At 37.6% G+C, this 24,394-nt stretch overlaps 2 protein-coding genes across 2 annotated transcripts; one reads left to right on the forward strand and one right to left on the reverse strand.

Moving 5' to 3' along the window:
* Positions 1 to 9,729: 9,729 nt before the first annotated feature.
* satpa.L (succinate-acetateTransporter Protein gene a [provisional] L homeolog) lies at positions 9,730 to 16,326 on the reverse strand. Its single transcript, XM_041572700.1, has 9 exons — positions 16,092 to 16,326; positions 15,880 to 15,993; positions 12,932 to 14,671; positions 12,459 to 12,558; positions 12,139 to 12,287; positions 11,396 to 11,508; positions 11,011 to 11,100; positions 10,581 to 10,703; positions 9,730 to 10,149 (listed from the first exon to the last, which is right to left on the reverse strand). The coding sequence occupies exons 1-9, from the start codon at positions 16,309 to 16,311 to the stop codon at positions 9,907 to 9,909; spliced, it is 2,892 nt and encodes a 963-aa protein (XP_041428634.1). The 5' UTR covers positions 16,312 to 16,326; the 3' UTR covers positions 9,730 to 9,906.
* A 2,060-nt stretch (positions 16,327 to 18,386) lies between these two features.
* Positions 18,387 to 20,981, forward strand: phyhdla.1.L (probable alpha-ketoglutarate-dependent hypophosphite dioxygenase-like gene a1 [provisional] L homeolog). Its single transcript, XM_018229778.2, has 6 exons — positions 18,387 to 18,614; positions 19,014 to 19,230; positions 19,340 to 19,431; positions 19,576 to 19,715; positions 20,148 to 20,252; positions 20,513 to 20,981. Exons 1-6 carry the CDS (start codon positions 18,485 to 18,487, stop codon positions 20,618 to 20,620), a joined length of 792 nt encoding a protein of 263 aa, XP_018085267.1. The 5' UTR covers positions 18,387 to 18,484; the 3' UTR covers positions 20,621 to 20,981.
* Positions 20,982 to 24,394: the final 3,413 nt, after the last annotated feature.

The following is a 24,394-nucleotide window of genomic DNA, read 5'->3' on the forward strand; positions in this document are numbered from 1 at the left end:
AATAAACTAGTAAAAGTGAGTTCCTAAATGCATTATCTGTGTATAACTATAAAGTTATATTGAGTTGAAATAAGACCAAAGTCCATCAAGTTCAACCCCTCCAAATGAACCCCAGTGCCCATACATACACACACTCATACCGACCCCTTCATACAGTCATATAAACTATATATATATACCAATATCTATACTAATTAGTATCACTAATGATATTACTTTGATATTATGTCTGTCCAAGAAATCATCCAAGCCCCTCTTAAATGTTTGAACAGAATCGGCCCCCACAACATCATCTGGCAGGGCATTCCACAACCTCACTGTCCTCACTGTGAAGTATCACCTACTCTGCTTCAAATGAAAGTTCTTTTCCTCTAGTCTAAAGAGGTGGTCTCTGGTGCTGTGATCCTTTTTATGGGAAGAAAAATCCCCTGCTATTTGTCTATAATGCCCTATAGTGTCCTCTAATGTACTTCCTGTGAAAACATCCCCAACCTTGACAGTCTACCCTCATAATTGAAGTCTTCCATCCCTCTAACCAGTTTAAATGTTTGAACAGAATCGGCCCCCACAACATCATCTGGCAGTACATTCCACAACCTCACTGTCCTCACTGGGAAGTATCACCTACTCTGCTTCAAATGAAAGTTATTTTCCTCTAGTCTAAAGAGGTGGTCTCTGGTGCTGTGATCCTTTTTATGGGAAGAAAAATCCCCTGCTATTTGTCTATAATGCCCTTTAGTGTCCTCTAATGTACTTCCTGTGAAAACATCCCCAACCTTGACAGTCTACCCTCATAATTGAAGTCTTCCATCCCTCTAACCAGTTTAGTTGCACATCTCTGCACTCTCTCCAGCTCATTTATATCCTTCTTAAGGACTGGAGTCCAAAACTGCTCTGCATATTCCAGATGAGGCCTTACCAGGGACCTATAAAGAGGCATAATTATGTTTTCATCTCTTGAGTTAATGCCCTTTTTTATGCAAGACAGAACTTAATTTGCTTTAGTGGCCACAGAATAACACTGCTTGACACAACTTAAGGATACCCCAAGATGAGTATTATTTAGTGTATAACTCACATTTATATTATTTCTGCCAAATTGCATAACCTTGCATTTATCAACACTGAACCTCATTTTCTGGTTTTCGGACCAGTTTTCCAATTTTGTCAAATTGCTCTGCAAATTGGCAATATCCTACATGCAACTTATACGTAGTTCTGCACAATATTGTAACATCAGCAAAATTAGAAACAGTACTATCAGTGCCCACCTCCAGCTCATTATTAAACAAGTTAAAAAGCAAAGGACCAAGGACAGAGCCCACTCCACTGGTCCAATAAGAAAATATTCCATTTACCGCCACTCTTTGTAATCTATCCTGTTCTCTATCTAAGTACAAATACTATTTTCCAGGTCCTAGTAACCTTCTATGTTTGTGTGTGTAGATCACATCCATGGCCATCCCAGAATCAAGGTTCCTGCTCATCTACTCATCAGCGCTGAATTTGCAAATGAGGTTCCCTAGGCCGGCCGCTTCCTACACCCCCTACCCCCAATGTGTGTGCATTGATATCTCACCTGTTGTGGTTGACTTCGCTGCTCCATCGATAACTCAGCTCCCAGTGTCCGGAAATATAGTTGCGGCTGGGCTGAATGCCGCCCCTGAAAATGCCTTACCACAAATCTGGGCCTGCTCCTCATAAAAGGCAATATATTAGGCAGATCTGTTAACCATAAAACCATTTGGCACAAACTCATTGCATTGTGCAACACCATGTTAGCAATTTGGCAGTCTCTCTGCACCATGCCAGACCTCAGTGAATCTTGAAAAATTAAGTAAAGAGGTTTGGCTATCACAGAGCTAAGCTCGTTTAGTACCCACGGATGAATACCATCCCGAACGTTTGTTTACCTTTACATGTTCTAGTTTGTTTTAAATTTCCTCTTGCATGAATCATGCATCATTAGTTGTATTACTAGAATTGGGACTATTAAGAAGGAAACCTTCATTAGCTGGTTCCTTAGTTTTTTATACACCAATGATCATTTCCTTTTCGTGCTTTTGCCCAGTTGGAATCTCTGCCCACTGAGAAATATCATCATTCGTCAACAAGAAAAAGTCCTGACTGGTGTAAATGTTTAATCAACCCCACTTGCTGATGTATGCCTGGGGAAGACTAACCTAAATAAAGCAAATATGACGGTGGCCTACACTGAACATCATGCTGCTGTTGCCTGAACATTACTCAAAGGTGTTGCCACCTCTTTTGAACCCCAATGGGAAATATCTGAAGGTGTGATAAGTATATATCATGAAAGCAGGTTCAAGTTCTTTAAATTCTTCAATGCAACTTCCTAACCCATACCTGAGTCTTCTTAAATGTTACCTTAAGTCTGAAGACCTCCCCCATTGCTGGTGCCAGTGCAATAAATCCAACAATAAATTGGTGATTATACACTTTTGTCCTCAGTCCTCAGCTTAATTGAGGCTAAACCAATATTGTTATTACTTGCAGAATACAGGGGGGGAACCCTGTATTCTGCCCTATTATTATAGTATAATATATAATTGAGTTGTTAAATGCAGAAGTTCACATAAATTATAAAGCAATCAAGTGAGTTATGTGCCAGGAAAAGATGCAGCGTTTTTATAACGAAATAACTGTTTGGCATTAACAAAACTATTTATCCAGAGAAGTTGAAAGCAACATACAGCTACAGACATATTGTTATTATGCAAATAGTATCTTTACCTATTTGTAGCTATGATACATGCAGGAAATTTTCAACTGTCCCTGCACAACCTGTGCCTCTAATACTGGTTATGTTGCACCTGCTTTAGACAGACAGGGGTGTGGCAACTGGAAGCTGAATTTAATTTTCTGGGAGACCCAGATGTATAAAGGTCCTTCATGTTAGGGGGCAGATTCTGAACAGGCCCAAACTGGCCATTTGTGGATTCTGGAAAATGCCATAGGGCTGCAGTCATGACTTGGTTCTGATGATGTTCAGCTTCAATAAATGTATGGAAAACAGATCATCTTCCCAATGGTTTTGTATATAGTGGGGGCCTAAATATGGTTTTGCTGTGGGGTGTGTGAGATTTTCTGTTATTATATAATTACATATAATTTAAGTAGTATCCACTTTGTAATAACATCTCTTGTTGTATAACTTTTTCTACTGTAGGGGTTGGCTATACACTGGTTAATATAAGCTACTGATCTGGAACTGCCCACCAACCTTGTAGCTTTCTAGCTACTAGATTTATAATAAAAAGAACCAATAACAATAAATGTGAAGCCTTACAGAGCATTCATTTTTAGATAGGGTCTGCAACTCCAATTTGAAAGCTGAAAAGAGTCAGAAGGCAGCAAATAATTCAAAATCTATAAAAAAAAGAAAACATGAAGGCCAGACTGCATTCAGGGCCTGATTTACATAGTGGGCGCCCCTAGGCCCACTGCTGTTTGTCCCCCCTTTATTTATATAAATTTTCATTATTTGGACTGGAGCAATGGGGATTGGTGCATGGGAAACAAAAAATGATTGTATCTCCAGCACATCCCCAGTGTTTTTGAACCAATGTGGGTGTGGTTGGGCAGCATGCCGCCCCCCTAAAATTCTGCCGCCTATTGTGGCCTTTCCACAAATCCAGGCCTGACTGCATTATTCCTTTTCTGCAAATTGCTTTGAAATTTCTCTCTTTCAATAACATTGATTTCCGTTTACCTCCTGAATATTTGCTAATGTCATATGCTGGCAACAGTAAAACATTTTTAGGGGCAAATTCACTTAGATTCGAAGTTGCGCCAGGCGCAACTTCGCCGCACTTCGCCGCACTTCGCCGCACTTCGCCAGGCGTAGTTTCGCCAGCGCTCCACAAATTCACTAAAATCCGAAGTTGCGCTCAGGGGTAGCGTAAGGTTGCGAAGTTGCGCTAGCGTTGATTCGCTATGTAAAGCGAAGTTACGCTAGCGAAGGCTAATTTGCATACGGCGCCAAATTCAAATTTCAATGGAGGAATACGTATCAGCACTACAAATGCCTAGAAAACCTACAAATCATCAAATAAAAATGTTATTTTGCCCTACACATGTGCCCACTGTATAGGTAAGTTGCCTTGAGTCAGGAAATGTAGGGGGAAGGAGGGGAGCCCCGATCTTTTTCAGCCTATCACCCATAATGTAGAAAACACGCCAGCATTTTGTGGGACTTAGAAAAAATTTTGACTTTTTTTTAAACAATCCCTATCTACTCTATTGCGCTTCGCCAGGTCTGAGGTGGCGAAGGAAGTCTAGCGTAAAAGGTAGCGTTCAGTACACTGCGCAAGTTAGTGAATTTGCGTAGTTACGTCGCTAGCGAAAATTCGCCTGGCGTAAGGGTGCGAAGTAACACTAGCGAAACTACGCCAGCGTTCGTTAGTGAATTTGCGCAGTAACGAAAATGCCAAACGCTAGCGAATTAATGCTAGCATTCGGCGCTTCGGCGCTTAGTGAATTTGCCCCATTTAAAGACTTTCCTCTTTTGCTTGTGTGCTTTGAGACCAATATATTGAAGCCTGCTTAAAGCTCGATGTTTTATCACCTTTGAAGAATGTTTAGAAACATAACAAGTAATATCATGACCTGTTTACTACTGTCTAACTGCTGCATGGCATGGCCCTATGATTTTATATTAGCTCTACTGTATGACTTGCATAACTTGCCTATCTACTCTAAACTACATTTGTAAAAAATGGAAACAAAAATGGCAATGCTCATGGTCTCTCTGTTAAATATATAATGTATTAAATATTACAAGAAATAAACATCGCTTTGATCCTTCCACTCCCGATTCTTGCTTCAGGGGTTGTACAGCAGTTGGTGATTATCTACATATCTGGTGGACTTGTCCAGTGGCAAAACAATATTGGGCAGAGGTTTATAGCTTACTTGAGCGAGTATTTCAAACGCATATAGTCCCTGAAGCCACTACGGCTCTTTTAGCCTGCCCATCCAAAGCCCTTACGAAACTCCAGAATACCTTGATGAGTCAAATCTTAGCTGCTGCACGAACCAATTTAGCGAAACACTGGCTACAACACACTATTGATATTCATGCTGTCACTGCAAAAATTACTCAAACACAGAATATGTTATATTTAACAGCTTTATTAGAAGACAGGGTAGAGAGACATATGCAAATTTGGGCCCCATGGAATGTGTTTCTACAACCTTGAGCAAAACAATGCGTTTAATGTATTTTATACTACTTGGAGTTGTACTGTTGTGAACTAATTGCAATGTTCTGTACTGGAAAAGATATTTATGTTATTCTCTGTCAATATATCTATTTTTGAAAAATAAAAGAGATTAAAAAAAAAAAAATATTACAAGAAATATAGGTGTTAGTACCAAACCTTGGCTAAAATATGTAAACACATGTGCCACATAAAGGATTCTCATTATACCAATCCTACTTTATCCTATTAGCTTAATAAATATGATTCTGCAATACAATTAAAATATTTTAAGGCAAGTGCACTAATATTTTACTAAGCTATAAAACCATATCCACTTAAGTGACTTAAGTAAGAGCTTTACTGAGACAAACAGGGAAGCACTTAACCCATAAAATGAAGGGAGATTTGTCAAGAAATTCTTACAAAAGACTTAATGGCAGCTAGAAGCAATGTTTGAATACTAAACAAAGTCAATCAATCAACAGGGCTCAGTTTCTTTTTTTGTTTTGTGTACATTTAAGAAAAGGCTCTTCAAAATCATGACATTTCCTGCCTCAAAAAACTAGAAAATCAAGAAAATAACTGATTTGAGGGACCAACATGCAAATCTGCCCTATTATTTCACTTCAGATTAACTAAGCACATGAAACCAGAAGTACTGGTTTAAGGGCAAATTCATTTCAGTCATGAATTCAGATCAGTATACTAAAATTGTAAAGAAACTATTTTGATCCTTATAAGACCCTCAAAACCAAGAGGTCCTCTGAACTCAACCCAATATCAATATATCAATATAATCAAATTTAAAACTCCCACAATGGTTGGCCATTTATTGGCCACCACTGGGATCACCTAACTACAGCTGGGAAGGGTGTGAGCTACAACATGGAGCTGGCCACTGCTCCTGTATAAACTATAACAAACAAGGGGAAGTTGTGCTCACCACTAATTTTTAAACCATTAAGCAGGGATGCAATGAGGCTGTGACCAAATAATTCTTGCAGTCAAATAGAAGAGGTCTTCTGCACTCACCAATATCATCATCATCAATATAAAGGGGTTGTTCACCTTCCAGTTCAGTTGTTTTCAGATTGTTCACCAGAAAATAAAGACATTTTCAATTACTTTCCATTTCTTATTCTGTACCGTTTTTTCCAAATCTAAGTTTAAATCTTAATGTTCATGTCTCTGGTCTTTCAGTCTGGCAGCTCAGTAATTCAGGTGCAGAATCAAAAAATGTTGCCACATTTGGCTGATACATTTCTCAGCAGCTTCTCTGGAGTATTAGTAACTATTGTATCACAGCTACCTCTATTGAAACTCAGGGATTCTGGTCAGCAGGGCTAAAGATAAGAAATGTATCAACTAAATGTATCAATTTAGAACAGTTACAGAGTCGGCGACCCCCCCCCCATCCCACAGCTGCTTTAGAAAGACAAAAGAAGTTAAAAAATTTAACTTTACACTTCAATATTAGAAGAACGGTCACACATAGAAAATAGAAAGTAATTGGAAAAAGTATTTATTTCTGGTGAACTCCCTGAAACCAAGTGAACTAAAAAAAAGTGTTGGAAGGTGATCAACCCGTTTAAGACATTTGTGCCTTCAGCTACTAAATGTGCCCTCTCCTATAAACAGAGTCAGGGTCAGATTGGGCCGGTGGAACACCAGGTCCGTTTCCCCAACTGGGCACCTCCTCAAAGTTTAAGGGCAGGACTCCACAGACGATTCCACCGTGATCCGTCTCACTGCGCAAAAATGCAGGCGTCACGTCAGATGCGACTGAAATAAGGTAATTAATTCTATTGTTGGATCGTGTCGCATTGTTGATTGACTGTCGGATGCAGACGCAGCATGCTATTAATGATGTTACAAAGGCATAGCAGTTGCTGACACCCAGAGGTGCCTTACTCCCCAAATCTCATATATCTGAGCCTATATACAATACTAATTTTCTAACACTGCCTGAAGTAAAGGAGAGCAAAACCTTAACCTCCTACACATAACTCAACTTGAATATACTGTACACTATTTCAGTTTTTAGATTTCATGAGTGGATAGTAGAGTAAAAGATATGTAGGTGTAGGAGAGGTGTAGGTATAGGAGAGTAATCAAACATGCCACTGACATAAGTTCAATGTTGATAAATGCAAGGTTATGCACTTTGGTAGGAATCACATCAATATGAGATATTCACTAAATGACAGTGTTTTGGGTGTATCCAGAAAGAAGGATCTGGGGATTTTTCTAGATAACAAGCATTGTCTTCCAGTTGCCACCAAAGCCAATAAAGCATAGTGTTGCAAAAAAAGGCATTACGTTTAGGGATGAGAACATAATTTTGCCTCTGAATAGATCCCTGTAAAGGCCTTGCCTTGAATATGCAGTGAAGTTTTTAGCTGCAGGCCTTAAGGCTATGGACACACCTATGTTTATGTATTCGCCGCGGTCCGCACTGCGGTTTTTAAAAAAGCCGACCGCTGCATATCAGTTTCAAGTTAAGGTTATGGTGCTGTGGCGGTTAAACGTTTGTGTGTCCATAGACTTAGAATAGATATGCGATGGAGAGTGCAGAGACATGCAAATAAACTGATAAAAAAGGCCACCAGATTTGAGGTTGGCCACCAGTGAGGTTGTGGAATGCCCTGCCAGATGATGTTGTGATGGATTATTCTATGAATGCCTTTAAAAGTGGCTTGGATGATTTCTTGAACAAGCATAATGTCCAAGGCTATTGTAACCTTAAGATCTACAGTTAAGGTTACAATCTTAAGGTTACAATTTTGTTAAGATATACGTAAAGTTATTTAGTATATGTATTATATATATATATATATATATATATATATATATATATATATATATATATATATATATATGTAACAAACAAGGGAAAGTTGTGCTCACCACTATTTTTTAAAACCATAAGGCGGGGGTGCAATGAGGGTGTGACCACAAAATACATATAGTCAACTACAAGAGGTCCTCTGCACTCAACCCATTATCAATATATTTAAGACAGAGACATTTTGTGCATACTGCTACTAAAAAATGCCTTACCCTTTAAACAACACAGGGATTGTTATGTTTGCAATATATGGACAAACAATCCCTGTGTTGTTTAAAGGGTAAGGCATTTTTTAGTAGCAGTATGCACAAAATGTCTCTGTCTTAAATATATTGATAATGGGTTGAGTGCAGAGGACCTCTTGTAGTTGACTATATATATATATGTATATATATATATATATATAATTATGTGTGTGTATAGATAAGTCAGTATAAATATGTGTACTGGGGTTTGTTTTGGAGGGTTGAACTTAATGAACTTTTGTCTTTTTTCAATCCAACTTAACTATGTAAACTTATGGTGAGGTTACCTTCCACACTGATAGCACTGAAACAAAATAAAATAAGTGAAATAATCATCCTATTAGAAATATGCTGCGCACTGCAGCCACCCAAGAGAACACTGTTCACTAGAGGTTTACTATAAGATTAACAGCTGAGTGCACAGTTCTACAAAGTACCAGAGATGTTCCAGCATTGTCTAAGAATGTACAGAACACACTTTACATTCCAACCTGCTAAGCAAAGCAGTTATTGAGAAGCAGAGATTCTACAACAATGTGTAATATTGCATTTTGTCCAGTCTTTAATGAATTTAGTAGAACTGCAGGACGTGTAGAGTAACGAAACCAGTGAGGTTGGCCAGAACACAATTTGGAAATTGGGTTCTTAAATTAGGGCTATATGCATGTTATAAAACCAGCAATTCTGGGAGTAAAGACTTTACTAGTCTTTACCATTACTAATTTGTTATACTTGTAGGATGAAGATAGAAAAAGTCCAATATTAATAAAATGCAGTTACTCTCCCTAATAAACATACAATTTGTAACCCTTTCTGGATAGTGTCATAGCTGCCCCATATTTCATCGTTTGATATCTTATTAATACAAGTCAGTTAGGGAAATAGTTCAGCAGATACACCTGTGACAAGTAATACAGGAGGTTGTATGTGGTGTAGCACTGCTGCCTCCTGTTCTCTATTAAACCTAGTCTGAAATGACAATTGGCACTCCATGTTGTAACTACTACCTTCTATTTGTAATATGTGTGAAGAGCGGTAGTTGCAGACCCAGCTTTGGGCCTTAGCAATTAGAGATCCTCTAACTTTACAAGTGACACCTGACTGGTTAGCTCCATTTCCTTAGCCACAGGGTGAACAATGGGTGATAGAGTTCTGGAGCTACCATTACCCATTAATTAGAAAACCTAGAATAGCACTTCTTAATCTTTATCTTAGAAGACCCACAACTATTTATTACAGTGAAGAATATTGTGGTAGCCTGCCCTAAACAGCAAGCTGATCCATTTAGCTATATATATATATTCACTCAAGAAAGCATATTCAGAAGAAGCCATTGATACAACACAATGGCACAGCTTGCAAGAACACCACTGAGATCATCACAAAAGAGTCAGGAATATTTACAAAACATTTTTTATATTTTATCAAAAATAGTAACAATTATAAATATGCCAATGAGCAATGTAAAAAAAGAGCATTAATAAATACTGAAACTCATACAGTTTATAAATACAGTATGTACAAAAACACTTAGTGATTTAAGAAGCTTTTCTATTGTTAAGAGACACCATAGTTTAGTTAACCATTATCAAAGTTTCAAATCTGTTTCATTTAATGCAAATCCACCATTAACGTAGGCTTTGGGCTGTGGATTGGAATTTCCATCACAATTCTGCAGTTGGTCAGTGGTCTCTTTAGCTTCAATTTCTTCATATAACTCTGGGTTGGAATTGTCAGCAGAATTGTCCAGTTGGTCAGTGGAGCCAACAAAAGCACTGTTTTCATAGCCAAATGTATTTCTACTCTTAACTTGTTCGAAAATCTGTAATACCTGTAACAAATGTAACGTGGAATGGTGAATAAAAAGTAAAATATATACTGATCACACATTTGTTACCTGTCCATTTACAATAAAGCTGGGCTAGAATCTTAATTGCCTGGTACTTTAATACAAGCAGCAGAAAATGATCAAATTCAGCTCTGAGAAGTATTTACTTTGCCAAGTCATGCAGAGTAAAATTTTAATCAACAAATGCAATGAACATTTTTGGTTAAAATAGACCACCATTCCCTATTTCGAATGATAAATGGATACCAGGTAGATATTTGAAGAGCATGTATTAAAATAGATTTATTATCCCAACAAAAAAAGGCATTGGTTCAAGTCAGTGGTACTTCTGTTTATGACTCACAAAGAACACAATCTAGTGTAAATGATGGTGTGCAAAGAGTATCCTTAATTTGGAGGGAAGCATACATTACCTGGGATTTAGGCACAATGCCAACTCTGAAAAAGCCAAGGTTTCCACTATCAATCTTGGTGCAGTCCACCACAGTGGAAGCAATGTTTTCTGGAGAGGGTCCATCACAGAGAACACCATCTACCTGAAATACAAAAGTTATTACAGATCAGTCTAGTTTGTTATCCCTATGAGCTACAATTCCACTAGCTGGGAAACTCACTTCTTGCCCTCCTTCCTCAACAGCTCACACATGCGAACTTGTGCACCTACTCGCACACCTACCATTTCAGGCAGAGGGTGGCCAGATTTTTCTACAGCAAGGTGTCTATAGAGGAAGCTGACCCTGCAGTCCAGGCCCCCCATTCCCTGGACCAGCCATATCCCAGCCCCCCACACCATGGGGTCAGCTTCCTCTATAACTATGCCACAGAAGTCATATTGTACTGTACCTTATCTCCTAACTTGGCAAAAACTTGGTTATGGTGTGTTGTATCTGCTTCTCCTGATGGATTTGCTGATGTAACTGCTATTGGTCCCACCTGTATAGAAATTATTTCTTTTAGTATAAACATTACATTATTTGTTTGGCGTATTTACATAGTGCTTATTAGCCAGTCTTGTGTGGTAGCAAATGACGAAAACAAGGTTTCCCAAATGCTTTCAACCAATAACACCTATAATCCCAAATAGATAGCAATGTAACATTCATAGGCACAGCCATTTATAGAGGTATATTTATGGGAAATATTTCTGCAATAATATTACACAAGAGGAGAACTTATTTTCTTCACTTATTTTTTTTTGGTTTCCATTTAAAAATGTGGTTTCTCTCACCATATCTATCAAGTGAGTAGTAACAGTGCAGTCTGGGATCCGAATGGCAATGCTCTGAGGAGTTCCTATGTATTTGGAAGATTCTTTTGCACCCAAGACCTCCAGCCATGGCCCTGTAAAAGAAATTTGTGTATTTTTTTATAGCAAATTTTAAGCATGAATTAATTACTAGGAGACACAATATTCACACAATACTCTTTCTTGTTGCTGCCTTCACCAACAAGAGAATTTTTTTACTGACACTTTGAGCACCTCAAGAAGCAGTATATTTTAATACTGGTAGATGCCTTACAGAATCGAATTTTTAGTGCCACTCACAGTAATAAAAGGACTGCAAGACCCTGTACTGGGCGTTCCTTCCCCACAAATGCCTCGCGTTGCTTTTTTACATGCTGCAAAAAGTTACAGTAGTTCAGAACATCATAAGCTCCTAGATCTGTGCAGCTCTTTAATCAAAGTCAATAGACTGTTTTGCTATGAGTCACATGGCCTTATATGAGATTTTGCCTCCCTGAATCCAAGCCCAGTATCCAAGCTCACTACAATATTCGAATTAGTCACTCTAAAGGCCAAAGTAAAAAAAACAGCAGCTTCAAATGATAAACCCTATACCACTGATTTGTTCTACTTTTCACTCTACCTTTTAACCAGAAATTCCTGTTCCATCCACGTAACTAAAGATGTCAGAACACCTTTTCATATGATGCAAGAAAACTTTTGACAAAAAATGTTCATGTTCTCACCTCTAGGTATAACCAAACTGATTGAGGATGGCCACGCTTTCTGCATAAAGTCCCATAACAGAGGGCTAAATAAATGTTTGGCTGATGCAAGTTGCTCTAGGCTTGAAATCCAAAGCGACATGGGCCGGTCTTGAGCTTGTAACTTTGTTCTGTAACAGAGAAACAAAAATAAAGATTTAGGTTACTTAGGTGTTTGGCTTTTTGTAGACAATAAAAGATGGTAAACACACTAAATAAGTCGAGACCCTAGCTACACACAATTCTTACCCTACTTTAGAAAGAACACTAGCATAAACTGAATTTGCAATAATCCCACTTACTTGTATGCTTTCTCCACAGCATCAGGCTGGTTGCAAGCAGCCACTAGAACATAGACCGTATCAGTTGGAATTCCACATATTCCTCCATTCTTCATGATCTCTAAAACAAAACGGGGGTCACATTGGAAAGTTAATTATTACTATTGGGTTAATTTGTTTCTCCTAAGCTTAATCTAAAACAAACAAGTATCATATTTATCAAAGTTTGATTTCATCAATTTTTTCATAGTGTTCATAATGAAAGTTAGTACCAATTACTATTTTTAATTTACCTTGAGTTTGTCTAGTATAATGACAAAGGAGTAAAAGGATTATTTTCCCTATTTTATCAAGTTGTCCCTTACAACAACCAAGCCCCTAAATTTGCTTGAGTATATAAAGGTTTTTAAATGCAAATTAAAAAAAGCCTTCCCAATCTACAGTCCAAATGTCGATATTGTTAAGTAATATTAAATGCATGGACAGACACATACCTGCTATTTGTCTGACGGAGCTTGTTCTGGTAGAGACGACGTGAGGGCACTTCGATTTATCGTTTGAAAAGCCACTGATTTTTATAAAAGGGCTGCCAACTGGTATTTGGGGACCTTCAAAAACACTATTAAATAAGGTAGCAAGGAAGCAGTAGAAGCTTACAAGGCCAAAGATAATAGTAATAGCAATATCATAGCCTTGAGGTAAAGCATTTAGGGAATCTAGCAGAAAGCTGATGAGGATAAGCTGAAATGTTAGAGAATAGGCAAACCATGCTTTTGTAAGGAAAAGGGTACTGAAGACAATGAAGCTATTAAAGAGGAGGAAGCTTATAATTCCCACTGCAGTATTGAAACCTCTGCTTGTTCCATACAGGCCACCATAGCGTGTGAGTCCCCAAATAACCCACATGACTCCATAAAGTATAAAAGCACTACTCTCAAGTGTCTTACCACGAGAGAAGGCGACTGATCCACAAATAAGGTGATAAATGCCCCCAGCCACCACAACCCACGGCAAAACAACTGTAAGCAGAGGTGTGCTAGAGGTGCCTGGCATTGTCATGGCAAAAGCAGCAAGAGCACTGCACGCATGAGCAAGGACATCAGCATCTGCGTACTTTGAAAAACCAAGGAATGGCTCAGGAGTGCTTTTCCCTTGGCGCAACTTGAAAAAGCTATTTCTTGCAAAAAGTTTCTCTATAATTCCCTCCCCAATGCAAATCTTAGCTGATGATTTAGAGTTATACAATTTAATTAGGAGAAGAATTGCTGAAAACAAGAAAATTGCAACATTAACTCCCTGTGAACCACCATGAAAAAAGGCCTGAGGACTGCAGGCTAACGCAATGCAATATGCAACAAACAGGAGTAAATATCCTGAATCTATCAGACTTTTTAAACTTGTGAAAAGGGAAAGGATGAAAAACAGGACGGCAAAAACAATCAGGAAAGGCAGAGGGAAGTTTGGCTCGCCAGTGTTAAAAAATTGATAAAGTAGCGAATAGCCCTCTGCAAATCTCAGAATGGAGAAAAAGGCAACTGTGGTTGCATCTAACATGTTGTAATAGCGATATGACAAAATACAAATGGCAGTCTGGAAAACTGCTGCTGTCCAGAGCCATGGCACTTGTCCAACAAACAGACTATTGGTTATACCCAGAAGTCTGCAGGCAAACACACTGGAAGAGACCATGTTAAGGAGAAGGTATGTAGCCTCAAATTCTATTCTACTTAATCCTTTCATTGTACCTTGCTCCTGATCTGCTTTCTCAGTCAGGCTTGTGCCTGGAAGATTAAACTGCCCCTTACTGAGAATGGACACTACTCTGCCTGCAACAAAGTACAGCCCAATTAAAGTGACAATCAGATAGTTACAGGCTATAGCAGAGGCACCAAAGTTGACTTTATAAAGCAACACAGTTTCATGAATAGAAGAAAGAGAAAGAGCAATTGCCATCAAAGCAAGAGGTGTTTCATTTTGAAGTATCCCCGTAATGCCAATAATAAACAGGCCCACAGCAAATGCTATTAGCCCAGGAACATTGGCATTGGTCATGTCAGGGTTGCCTGCTAGTGGAAAGTTGGTTCCACTCAGAGTGGACACAGTGTTCAGGTTAGTATTGGAGAACACATTATTTCCTGCCAATATGAAGTTGATTCCAGAACTGAACCACAGAGCTGACACAGTCCAGTAAAATAACACACACAGTGAAGCGTTTGTCCTGCATTTTCGAATTCCTGGAGGAGAGAAAGATTGTTTTATCAGTGTCAGGGTACCAAAGTACAGGCAAATAATAACAGAAATAAGATTATTTACTAATATTCTAACAGACAGCATTTGCCTTTTAGAACACAGTATATTGTGGGGGGGATTACATGTCCCATTCATTTCCAGTTCTCTACATATTTTCTGTGTGTTGTTTTACTTTATGGAAAGGATGTTTTATGGAAGTATTGGGGCAAGTGGCTCACAGTGTGACAAAAAATAAGACAACTCTATTTAAAAGGGATCTCCACCCAAAAACATAATGCAACTGTAAGAAACTTTCCAATGTACATTTAACATTTTCCATTGCCTTAAATGATTTATAATTGTTGTAATTGCTGCGTAAAGCAGTATCTGCCTGGCACTTATGGACGTCACTCCTCAGTCAATGGAGCGAAAGCCAGCTGATTAACAGACCTGGAGGAGAACTGACTGCTACATCATTTCAAGTTTAAAAAAATATTCAGTTGAATTATTTTATAAAAATGCTTCTTTGAATTGCAGTTACAAAAATTCTTGAAACCTTTAAATATGTGTAGATCTCATTTAAGCTTGTTTTAAAACACATTATTTAAAACACATAAATATGTAGTTATTAGTATCAACATTTATTTACAATGTGCCAACATATTCCTCGACACTGTACAATAAATGGATGTATACAGTGAACATATAGATTACCTACAAAAAAACAACAGCTGATAATATATACAATAGGTACAGAATCCAGAAAGCTCAGTGTTACAGAAAGGCTGTCTCCCATAGACTCCATTTTATTCAAATAGTGCATATTTTTAAAAATGATTTCCTTTTTCTCTGTTATAATAAATCTTAATAATCCTTATTGGGTTTATATAAAGTTTACATGATTTTTAAGTAGACTTAAGATATGAAGATCCAAATTACAGAAAGATCTATTACCCAGGAAAACCCAGGTCCCAAGCATTCTGGATAACAGGTGTCATACCGGTATTTCTTTATAAGGGTCAAAAAAACAACAGCATTTCTGGGCTAATCAAACAAAGAGCTGTAATAGTAATGAATCTTTTACTCATCTAAAACCTGCCTGTAAAATGACTTATGACATTATAATAAATGATTTTCCTAACTGTATATCAGAACAGCATTCAGTGCTATACATGTAACATAGTTATGGGTGTATTTACCCTGCTGTACTTACCCACATATGCCAGAATGGCAGCTACAATCAGAAGGAGAATGCCAAGGGCTGTGCTGGGTATAACTGTGGTTGCCGTCGTCCAGCTGTAGTAGTTTATGGCCAATAAAAATGAGCCTATAACATCATTTATGAGAAACATATTAATACAAGGACAAAGCATCACCACATACGTAAATAACAATGGCAGGGCAGCCTGAGCAGTTGGCCCTTACCTGCGCTAATAGCCAGAGTGCCGATACTGGCGTGAAGGGACTTTGTTTTACCACTGGATTCAGTCATGTTGTGCTGAATAAATTCAACTCCACAGCCAGCTGCAGAGTACTTCTCTGTGGTGACATTTCCTGCTTTATATATCGGCACTTGGACACACCCACAAGCACCGCCCCACTTATTCACTTGTTCACACTCTTTCATTGCCTGTGGCTTCTCCATGTAATTAAGAGTAGGCTTGTACAGCTCTGTCACACCGCTTTCTATTAATAGGCTTTATATTCAGTAGTGAAGTAATAAAAACAGTGTCAGACCCTGTCAGGCTTACTTTAGGTTATAATAGGGGGTTTCACAGGGATAAATGCAGCATTTCTTTGCTGAGGTAAGAATGTGAGAATCGTGTTGAAATAAAGTAAAATTGCTTCAGGACAAACTATATGTCTACATCTAATTGTGAGCTCTGTGGGGCAGGGAATGCCTTCTCCTTGTCTCTCAGCACATGAACCATTTGATGGAGCTGTATTATGCTTCTTCTTTTTCTGTGTGGTGCCCCTGAATGCTGCCTGGGAAATGCTGGTAAATCTGATACAAAGGCTGTGTGTCTCTTGTGTATTTTTTGAAATTCTTCAGAAAGCATCACATTATAGGGCGATTAAACAGTGGATTCTACCATTATTATTACAACTTTATTGGGCACTTACACTAGAGACCTTGAAGTTCTGAAGGAAAAGTTGACCAAGTAATGTATAACCTAATGAGTAACCAATAACAACAATTTGATATAACTGACATACAAATATGAAGAAGTATTGCACGTCTTAAGACGCCATTTTGTGGGGGTCTAGGCACTAGACCTAGGCCCTAGGGAGTCATTCACTAATGACGTGACAGGAAATAATGCAATTTCTAACTGATAAAGGGAGACGAGGGGGAGTAACAGACACAGCTCTGTTCATTCATTGGCTGATGGTAACCTGGTGTGTATGTGTGCCCTCAGTTTGTGTGGAACCACTGTGGGGCTTATTTATAAACACTGGGCAAATTTGCCCTGAGCCTTGGGGCTTGTGAGCCAAAGAGACAGCCTTAAAGATATGGAGAATGGATCTTTCTGTAATTTGGATCACCATACTTTAGGAACATTATACATTAGGTGTATTGGCACCAATATGAATTTCTGCAGCTTAGCTCCATCAAGTACAAACTACTGTTTTATTATTACAGAGAAAAAGTAAAATGTAAAAAATATATATAATTATTTGACTGAAATTGAGTCATGGGGAGATGGCTTTCCCATCATTCAGATCTTTCTGGATAACTGGTTTCTGGATTACAGATCCTATACCTGTATATTAAAATTACCAGTATTAAAAAATCCAGGGACAATCTAGCTGCCTGTTCTTATTCTATACAGGTGATTCTGACTCCAGCACCAATGTAACAGACACAGCTGATTCACGTACCTAGCTCTGAGACAGAAAGGAGCAAACACTGCTTTTAATTGCAATAACATTTTCTTTCATTATGCAACACAACTGTTTGTCGGCAGAGATCCCCTTTAATACTTTCTATCTATTTATCTATCTATCATCTATCTATCTGTCTATCTATCTATCTATCTATATATCTATCAATCAATCTATTATCTATCTATCTATCAATCTATTATCTATCTATCTATCTATCTATCTATCTATAAATCAATCTATTATCTATCTATCTATCTATCTATCTATCAATCAATCAATCTATCTATTATCTATCTATCTATCTATCTATCTATCAATCAATCTATTATCTATCTATCTATCTATCTATCTATCTATAAATCAATCTATTATCTATCTATTTATCTATCTATCTATCTATCTATCTATCTATCAATCTATCTATCTATCTATCTATCTATCTATCAATCTATCATCTATCTATCTGTCTATATATCTATCAATCAATCTATTATCTATCTATCTATCTATCTATCTATCTATCTATCTATCTATCTACCTATCAATCAATCTATCATCTATCTATCTAAATTGAATTTATTTAGACATTCTTCCTCATTCCACCAACCCAGCCTTTGGTGAAATTCCCATTTATTATGAAAAGCTAGTCAAACAGTAGTTAAAGAAGGAAACTTTCAAATAAACACGTTCATGACATCATGCCTTGAGCTTAATTGATCCTCTCTACACGATTGCACAATCATTCAGGATTTCCACTCTCTGTTAGTCATGCAGAAGGAAATACAAATAAAATAAACCAGTTTCTAAAAATGATCCTCAGGGGAAGGGCTGCAGTATGTAACTGTATATATAAGCCAGAGTGAGCACAAGCCAGGTAGTACTACATCCCTGATACATTACTGTACAGCAGCAAATCCACTCTCTGAAGCATGAAGGCAAAAGCAAGTCAGATGAAGGCTCTTTATGATGCTAAAGGCTTCCTAACAGCTATTGATGTTCTGGGGAAGGACGAGCTCCAACAGGCCTGCAAAGAACATGCAAAACTGGAGAACAAATTTGGTAAGTATGGAGTTATGTTATCTATACTAAATATAAACCATGATATTTCTAAAATGAATAGAGTACATTAAATAAAGTAAACCCAACAGAGATGATATTCATTTCAAATCACAATTTAAAGCCAATTACCTGCCACATCCAGTTATAATTTATATTATTTTGAAAGTATTTGAAAAGTAATATATTGATACTGTATTCCTATAATGCATGTGACACAAGTTATTATTTCATGATTTAACTACTCACCATTTGTAAGCATATATTTTACAGTTTATTCATGGCTTTCGTGATATATAAGTGCAGAAAAAGAGAAATAAACAAATTACAGTATTTTATCTGCTGGTTAGATATAACATGTCCAGTCCCCTTGATTTATAAGGGTTGATATTGATTTTGCAGGCAAGGAATACACACAGTACAACCTGCACAATACCCACATGCAATATGAGTGGGTGATGAATCTGGCTGCTCATCCCAAACTACTGGACACAATCATTGCTGTGTTAGGACCCAACGTTATTCTCCTGGACTCCAGGTTTATCTGTAAATACCCTTCCTCTGACGTCCCCCACAAAGATAACTCTGCTCCATACGTTGCTTGGCATCAGGACATCAAGTGAGTGAAGAGAAATATTTATTCTTTTCTGTATGAAATCTAGTTAGAAATCAGCCCCCTGGTTATACACCACATAAAGAGCACTCATGGGTTCTCTATATTTCTACAGGTATTGGGGATTTGAAGGAGGCCCCGTGGCTTCTGTGTGGCTGGCATTTGATGATGTGGATGCAGAAAATGGAGTCCTGCAAGTTATCCCAGGTATTATTTTTTTTACTTATAACTATATTTACAGTTACACATTTGTGTTTTTGTTATACCGCATATCAGAAATGTTAATATCAGTGTTCAGGCAACCATCTATTATATAGATAATTTAATAATGGTTAATCCTCCATTTTACAGGAAGCAACAAACAAGGCATTTTGGAACATAGAATGGCTGAAATCCCAGGAAACTTGCTGACTACAAACCAAGAAATACCCCGACACTTGGTACAGGTGGAGGATTTGGTTGAGTGTCCCCTCAAAGCTGGACAGATGTCTGTAAGTGCAAAAGTATTTTAAAACTGCTGGTTAATTATATGGAAAAAAAATATGTAGCATAGGCACTGTGTATTGAATGGAATTTAGATATTTCAAATTGCATCTAGTTATGTAAATAGATGATTGTCTCATGTCTCAAGTTTATGTCCTTTTATGTCAACAACCCAATAAACAATATTCCACAAACAAGAATGTTTAACTGGGCAACATTTTAAAGTGGGGTTGTTAATTCAATGGGACTGTGAAATATCCAAGGGCAGCAAATTATAACAGTGATGTAGCATTACATGACTTCCAACATGGGATAGGGTCAAGGATTCAGATGAAATTCCGTGACTCAGTAAAGAAACCCTAATTACTGGAAGGGGTTATCTATAGTTTACTGGAAAAAGCATATGACAGAGGTAATTCATTTTAATTTTATAATTTCAGGTCCATGACGGACTGACTGTTCATGCCAGTGAAGCCAACATGTCAGACAGAAGAAGATGTGGATTTGTCATCCGTTATGTGCCCACAACTGCATATCCTGTCAAGGTGAGAGAATAAAAGTAGACAGAAATACAGACAGAAGGTGAAAGATACTGTAAATGGACCTAAAAGCCCATTGTTGTCAGGAGGTGACAACCATAAAGTTAACACATAGGAAAGAATGTTTATTAGCACATAGAAGGTGGAAGAGGCATGATTAGACTTGGATAATCACTGTTATTCACACTGTTTCTGTAGTTAGAATCTGACAATAAACTCATATACCTATACAAGCTAAACAAGTCATGATTCATTTCATTTCACAGGATCCTGAACGTCCCAGAACATTTCCTGCAACTGTCCTTGTGGCTGGAACTGATGAGTTTAAGAACTTTCAAGACCACACTCCAAACTTTTTTACCAAGACCTTTTAACTCTTTAGTTGTCCCATATTTTTGTGTTTTTTTACAACTCAAAAGGAAAAAAAATTCTTGATCTTTTTGGCATAATCTGTACTGTATAAACAAGAGGCATTGGTTTATATTATGGTAGTGAATGTAAAGACAGATTTTATTCTGTGATCTGTTGAATGCTCGCATTGATGTACTGTATTGGATGTTTACTGGAAATTTTTGAAGCTACAAGGGAGTTGCCTTACCTTGCCAATTTTTATTTTAAATGTATTTTATTTGTTATTTAAAAGTGTTGAGGTTTTTTCTCGGTTATTTTAAAAAAAAGAATAAATTATTACTGTTCTTGCTATTTTGCTCAATAAATCCTAAATCTTGGCATAAACACTGGATCCTTGAAGTTTTTTATGAAAATAAGAGGTTCTCGGTCACAAGGACAATGATTAGTTCTATCTAATATCCAGACAATAAATTCAATATGAAGGCACTGAATTTCCCCACACCATTGATAAAGATGTCAGCTATCCCTATAGGGCTCATATAATTAGTAGTAATAAGTGGGCTAGATGATAAGAGGGCTAGTTGTAGGCCGAGTTGTTCTCCTGTTTGGTTGACCCCCACCACTATAAATAAAGTGAGGATCTCTCAATATTATATATTTGCAATCAAGACTTTTATTGCCTGTTTCCATGAAAGAAATGCAGTTGGAGGAAGAGAATTCAATTCACTTGAACATTCCTTTGTAAAGTAAAGTCTAGGTAACACAAACAATCATTCTCACACCAATAGTCTAGGGTTCAAGCCTAAAAGTAATGGGTTCATGGAAGTGCATCTGTTATTGAGGCAGCTTTGGAGATCTAGGCCTATTCCAGCTTTTAAAATGAGCCCTGCCAAACCATAAGGCAAAGGGCAGTCAAAATAACTGCTGAATTATTAAGATACCCATTAAACAATTATATCATATAGCTAAATAGACATAGAATAAAACCACGTAGACCAGGTTAATATATTTTTAACAATTTATTAACTAAAATGTACATAATTAAAATCATAGAAACAAATGGCTTGAGGATTTTGGAAAGTTATATCTTGATTAATGTCCCATACACAAGGAAGAAGCAATCCTATAACAGTGGATGAATTATACTTCTACAAAACAAGTTGTTTACATGATTCAAGGTGTTTCATTACTATGAATAATTATAGTCATTTATGATTTCCAGTTTATTCTTGGCATCCATCAGGAAATGCAGTCATTTAGAATCTCCCTTTCTGGAGAACAGTGTAACAGTGTAACAGACAGTGTAATAATGACTGTAGGAGAGGTAAAGAGCAGGGCAGGAAAGGTGGTCTTCATGTCTGTACTCAGCATTATTATACATCAGAAAATATTCTTGTATTAAATCAAAAGCCAAACAGCAGGAGAATCTTTATGATGAAAACGGCTTCCTGGCAGCTATTGGTCATCTTGGGAAGGAGCAACACAATGAGGCCTGCAAGGAAAATTGAAAGCCTGTGAACACATTTGGTAATTCTGGTGTTGTGTTATCAGTATTCAAAATCACATGATTTTTATATGGATCCACTGTAATATATTATATATAAAAGCTTCCCCTAGATCAGGGGTCCCTAACCTTATTTAACTGTGAGCCACATTTAAATGTAAAAAATGTAATTATGCAAAAAAAATCTGGGGGTGCAAAATATGGGATATGATTGGCAATTAGTAGCCCCGTGTGGCAGCCTACATGAGGCTCTATTTGGCAGTAAACCTGCTCTTTATGCAACCAAAACTTGCCAGAAGGTAATACAGTTACTGATGAGTTTGTACTAATATGCTTTATATGAGGGTTCATTTACTTCTGTCCCTGCTGCAAGGACCACCTGTTGATGCAGGGGAACCAATCAGCTACCGCCACCTCTAGTGGTTCATGTAGCAATACCTAAATAAATCTATAGATGCCTCACAGGACTTAATACTGATATAGGAACATGCTCTACCAGATTGTTGTCAAAAGTTTCACATTTCACTAATGACCAGACACATCAGTGTGACTTAAGATGCATCATTCTTTGACCCCTGTTAAAGCACTTGGCAACCTAAAAATTGTAACACAAGCCAAGGGACTGACAGACCTGTATTTCTGGAGGAGACTGGATTTTGCAACATTCAAAAATTGATCACAAATGTCCTTTAATGGATGGAAGAATAACACAGTGAGGTTTGCAATATTGATTGTGCAGTTTTTTTGTTGCCAATATACTGAAAGCTACAACTACATTTAGGTTCATTTAGAAAGAATCTTCTCACTCTTAATTCGTATGTGCAAAAAATGGCTCTGTTTTAACCTGTTTCTTGTTGTGCATAAAAAGAAAGCTCAGCTCACTCCCACAGAGAAGGGAAATAACTCTGGTTATTAGAACTACTCTGGGCTCTTACAAAGTGCAGAGCACTCCAGGAGAAAAGTGCAGACCCTGCCACAATTCTAAAGTGAATGAGCATTAAGTGGTATTATTTTTTGGCCCATGATGCTTCTGTGCTTGCAGCAGGGGCGCTAGTAAATGAGACCCAGTCAATTAATAAATTAGATGTCTCAGAATGCCAGAAGCTGTCTCCCATTTACTTATAATAACACTTTTCCCTCTATGTCACTGAGGGATTTCTGTGTATCAAGTAGATGAGCAAGGATTGTATTGTAATGCTTAGGGGTGTAGCTACAACTGTGGTCCTTCTGAGATGATATAACTAGGGCTAACCTATCAGCATCCCCCCTGCCTATTTCATCTAACCAAGTGCTATACCTTTTCCCTCTATGAGGAATATGGCTTCTCACCTGAGCTACTTACATTAGATAGGGACATACTTGACAACATATTTACCAATTTGGCACTAGTCTTTTATGGACAAGATAATTCTATATTGAAAGAGAGCAGCTACAGAAGTACAAAGCAGAACAGGAACAGCTGTGACCCCACACTTTCATACATTAGATTTAATCTAAGAAAGAAATTACATAATAGAATGTGTAGCGTGCTGCATGCACATATCACAGCACTGTGCTAGACTGGATAGGGAGCGGATAGGGAGGCTCTTTTTTATTTTCTGATATTTACTGCTTCAGAGAATATTACTAATCCATCAAACAACCTGGGCAGCCCTAGAAAGATTGTCCTAGAGTGATGCATACTCTGTGGTTTATAGTGGCAATTAAGGAGGAATCAGAGTTTCTCACTAACAGTTGATGATTTCATGGGAAATCAGGACTTATATTAAGAGCATACCTGCAGAACAAAGTCTGTGTAATTAATTAGATAAAAAGAATAATTCAGTAATAATGTTCTTTATCTGAACTACACAGTAAACTGAAAGACCATTTACCCATCCCCTATAAGGATGGCTAAAGCAAAAGGACACAAATATAAAGTTCATGATATTTTACTGATGATCTTGGTGGAGCTTGGAGCATTGTGGTAATAGATGAAGAGGATGATGACAAAAACAAGTCACAAGAGCATAAAAAAGATGGAGAGGGGAAGGTATGATTTCATAAAACTGCAAATTACAAATTATAACTACCATCTGGATGGGGACAGAATAAAAAAGATGGCACTATAAGAGAAGCAATATATGAGTACAGTATGTATTTTACTGATGTGTTAGAATAAAAAGCAACTAAATACTAAATACTAAACAATTCCCAATGTTCTTTCAAATTGCGTGTTTTCCAACCAGTGTTGGACTGGGCCAGCAGGGACACCGGGAAAAACCTGGTGGGCCCTGGGTTCTTGTGGGCCCCG

This window comes from Xenopus laevis, chromosome 8L (genome assembly GCF_017654675.1).
Source record: "Xenopus laevis strain J_2021 chromosome 8L, Xenopus_laevis_v10.1, whole genome shotgun sequence".
Taxonomy (NCBI): domain Eukaryota; kingdom Metazoa; phylum Chordata; class Amphibia; order Anura; family Pipidae; genus Xenopus; species Xenopus laevis.

What these genes read in the sequence shown, in the direction of transcription:
- phyhdla.1.L (XM_018229778.2), top strand. Translation starts at nt 18,485, where the DNA reads ATGAAGGCAAAAGCAAGTCAGATGAAGGCTCTTTATGATGCTAAAGGC. An exon ending in AAAACTGGAGAACAAATTTG is followed by an intron (nt 18,615 to 19,013) that starts GTAAGTATGGAG and finishes TTGATTTTGCAG; the next exon opens with GCAAGGAATACACACAGTAC. An exon ending in CAACTGCATATCCTGTCAAG is followed by an intron (nt 20,253 to 20,512) that starts GTGAGAGAATAA and finishes TTCATTTCACAG; the next exon opens with GATCCTGAACGTCCCAGAAC.
- satpa.L (XM_041572700.1), bottom strand. Translation starts at nt 16,311, where the DNA reads ATGGAGAAGCCACAGGCAATGAAAGAGTGTGAACAAGTGAATAAGTGG. An exon ending in GCTGTGGAGAAAGCATACAA is followed by an intron (nt 12,288 to 12,458) that starts GTAAGTGGGATT and finishes TCTCTGTTACAG; the next exon opens with AACAAAGTTACAAGCTCAAG. An exon ending in CAGTTTGGTTATACCTAGAG is followed by an intron (nt 11,509 to 12,138) that starts GTGAGAACATGA and finishes TTTCTTTTACAG; the next exon opens with GGCCATGGCTGGAGGTCTTG.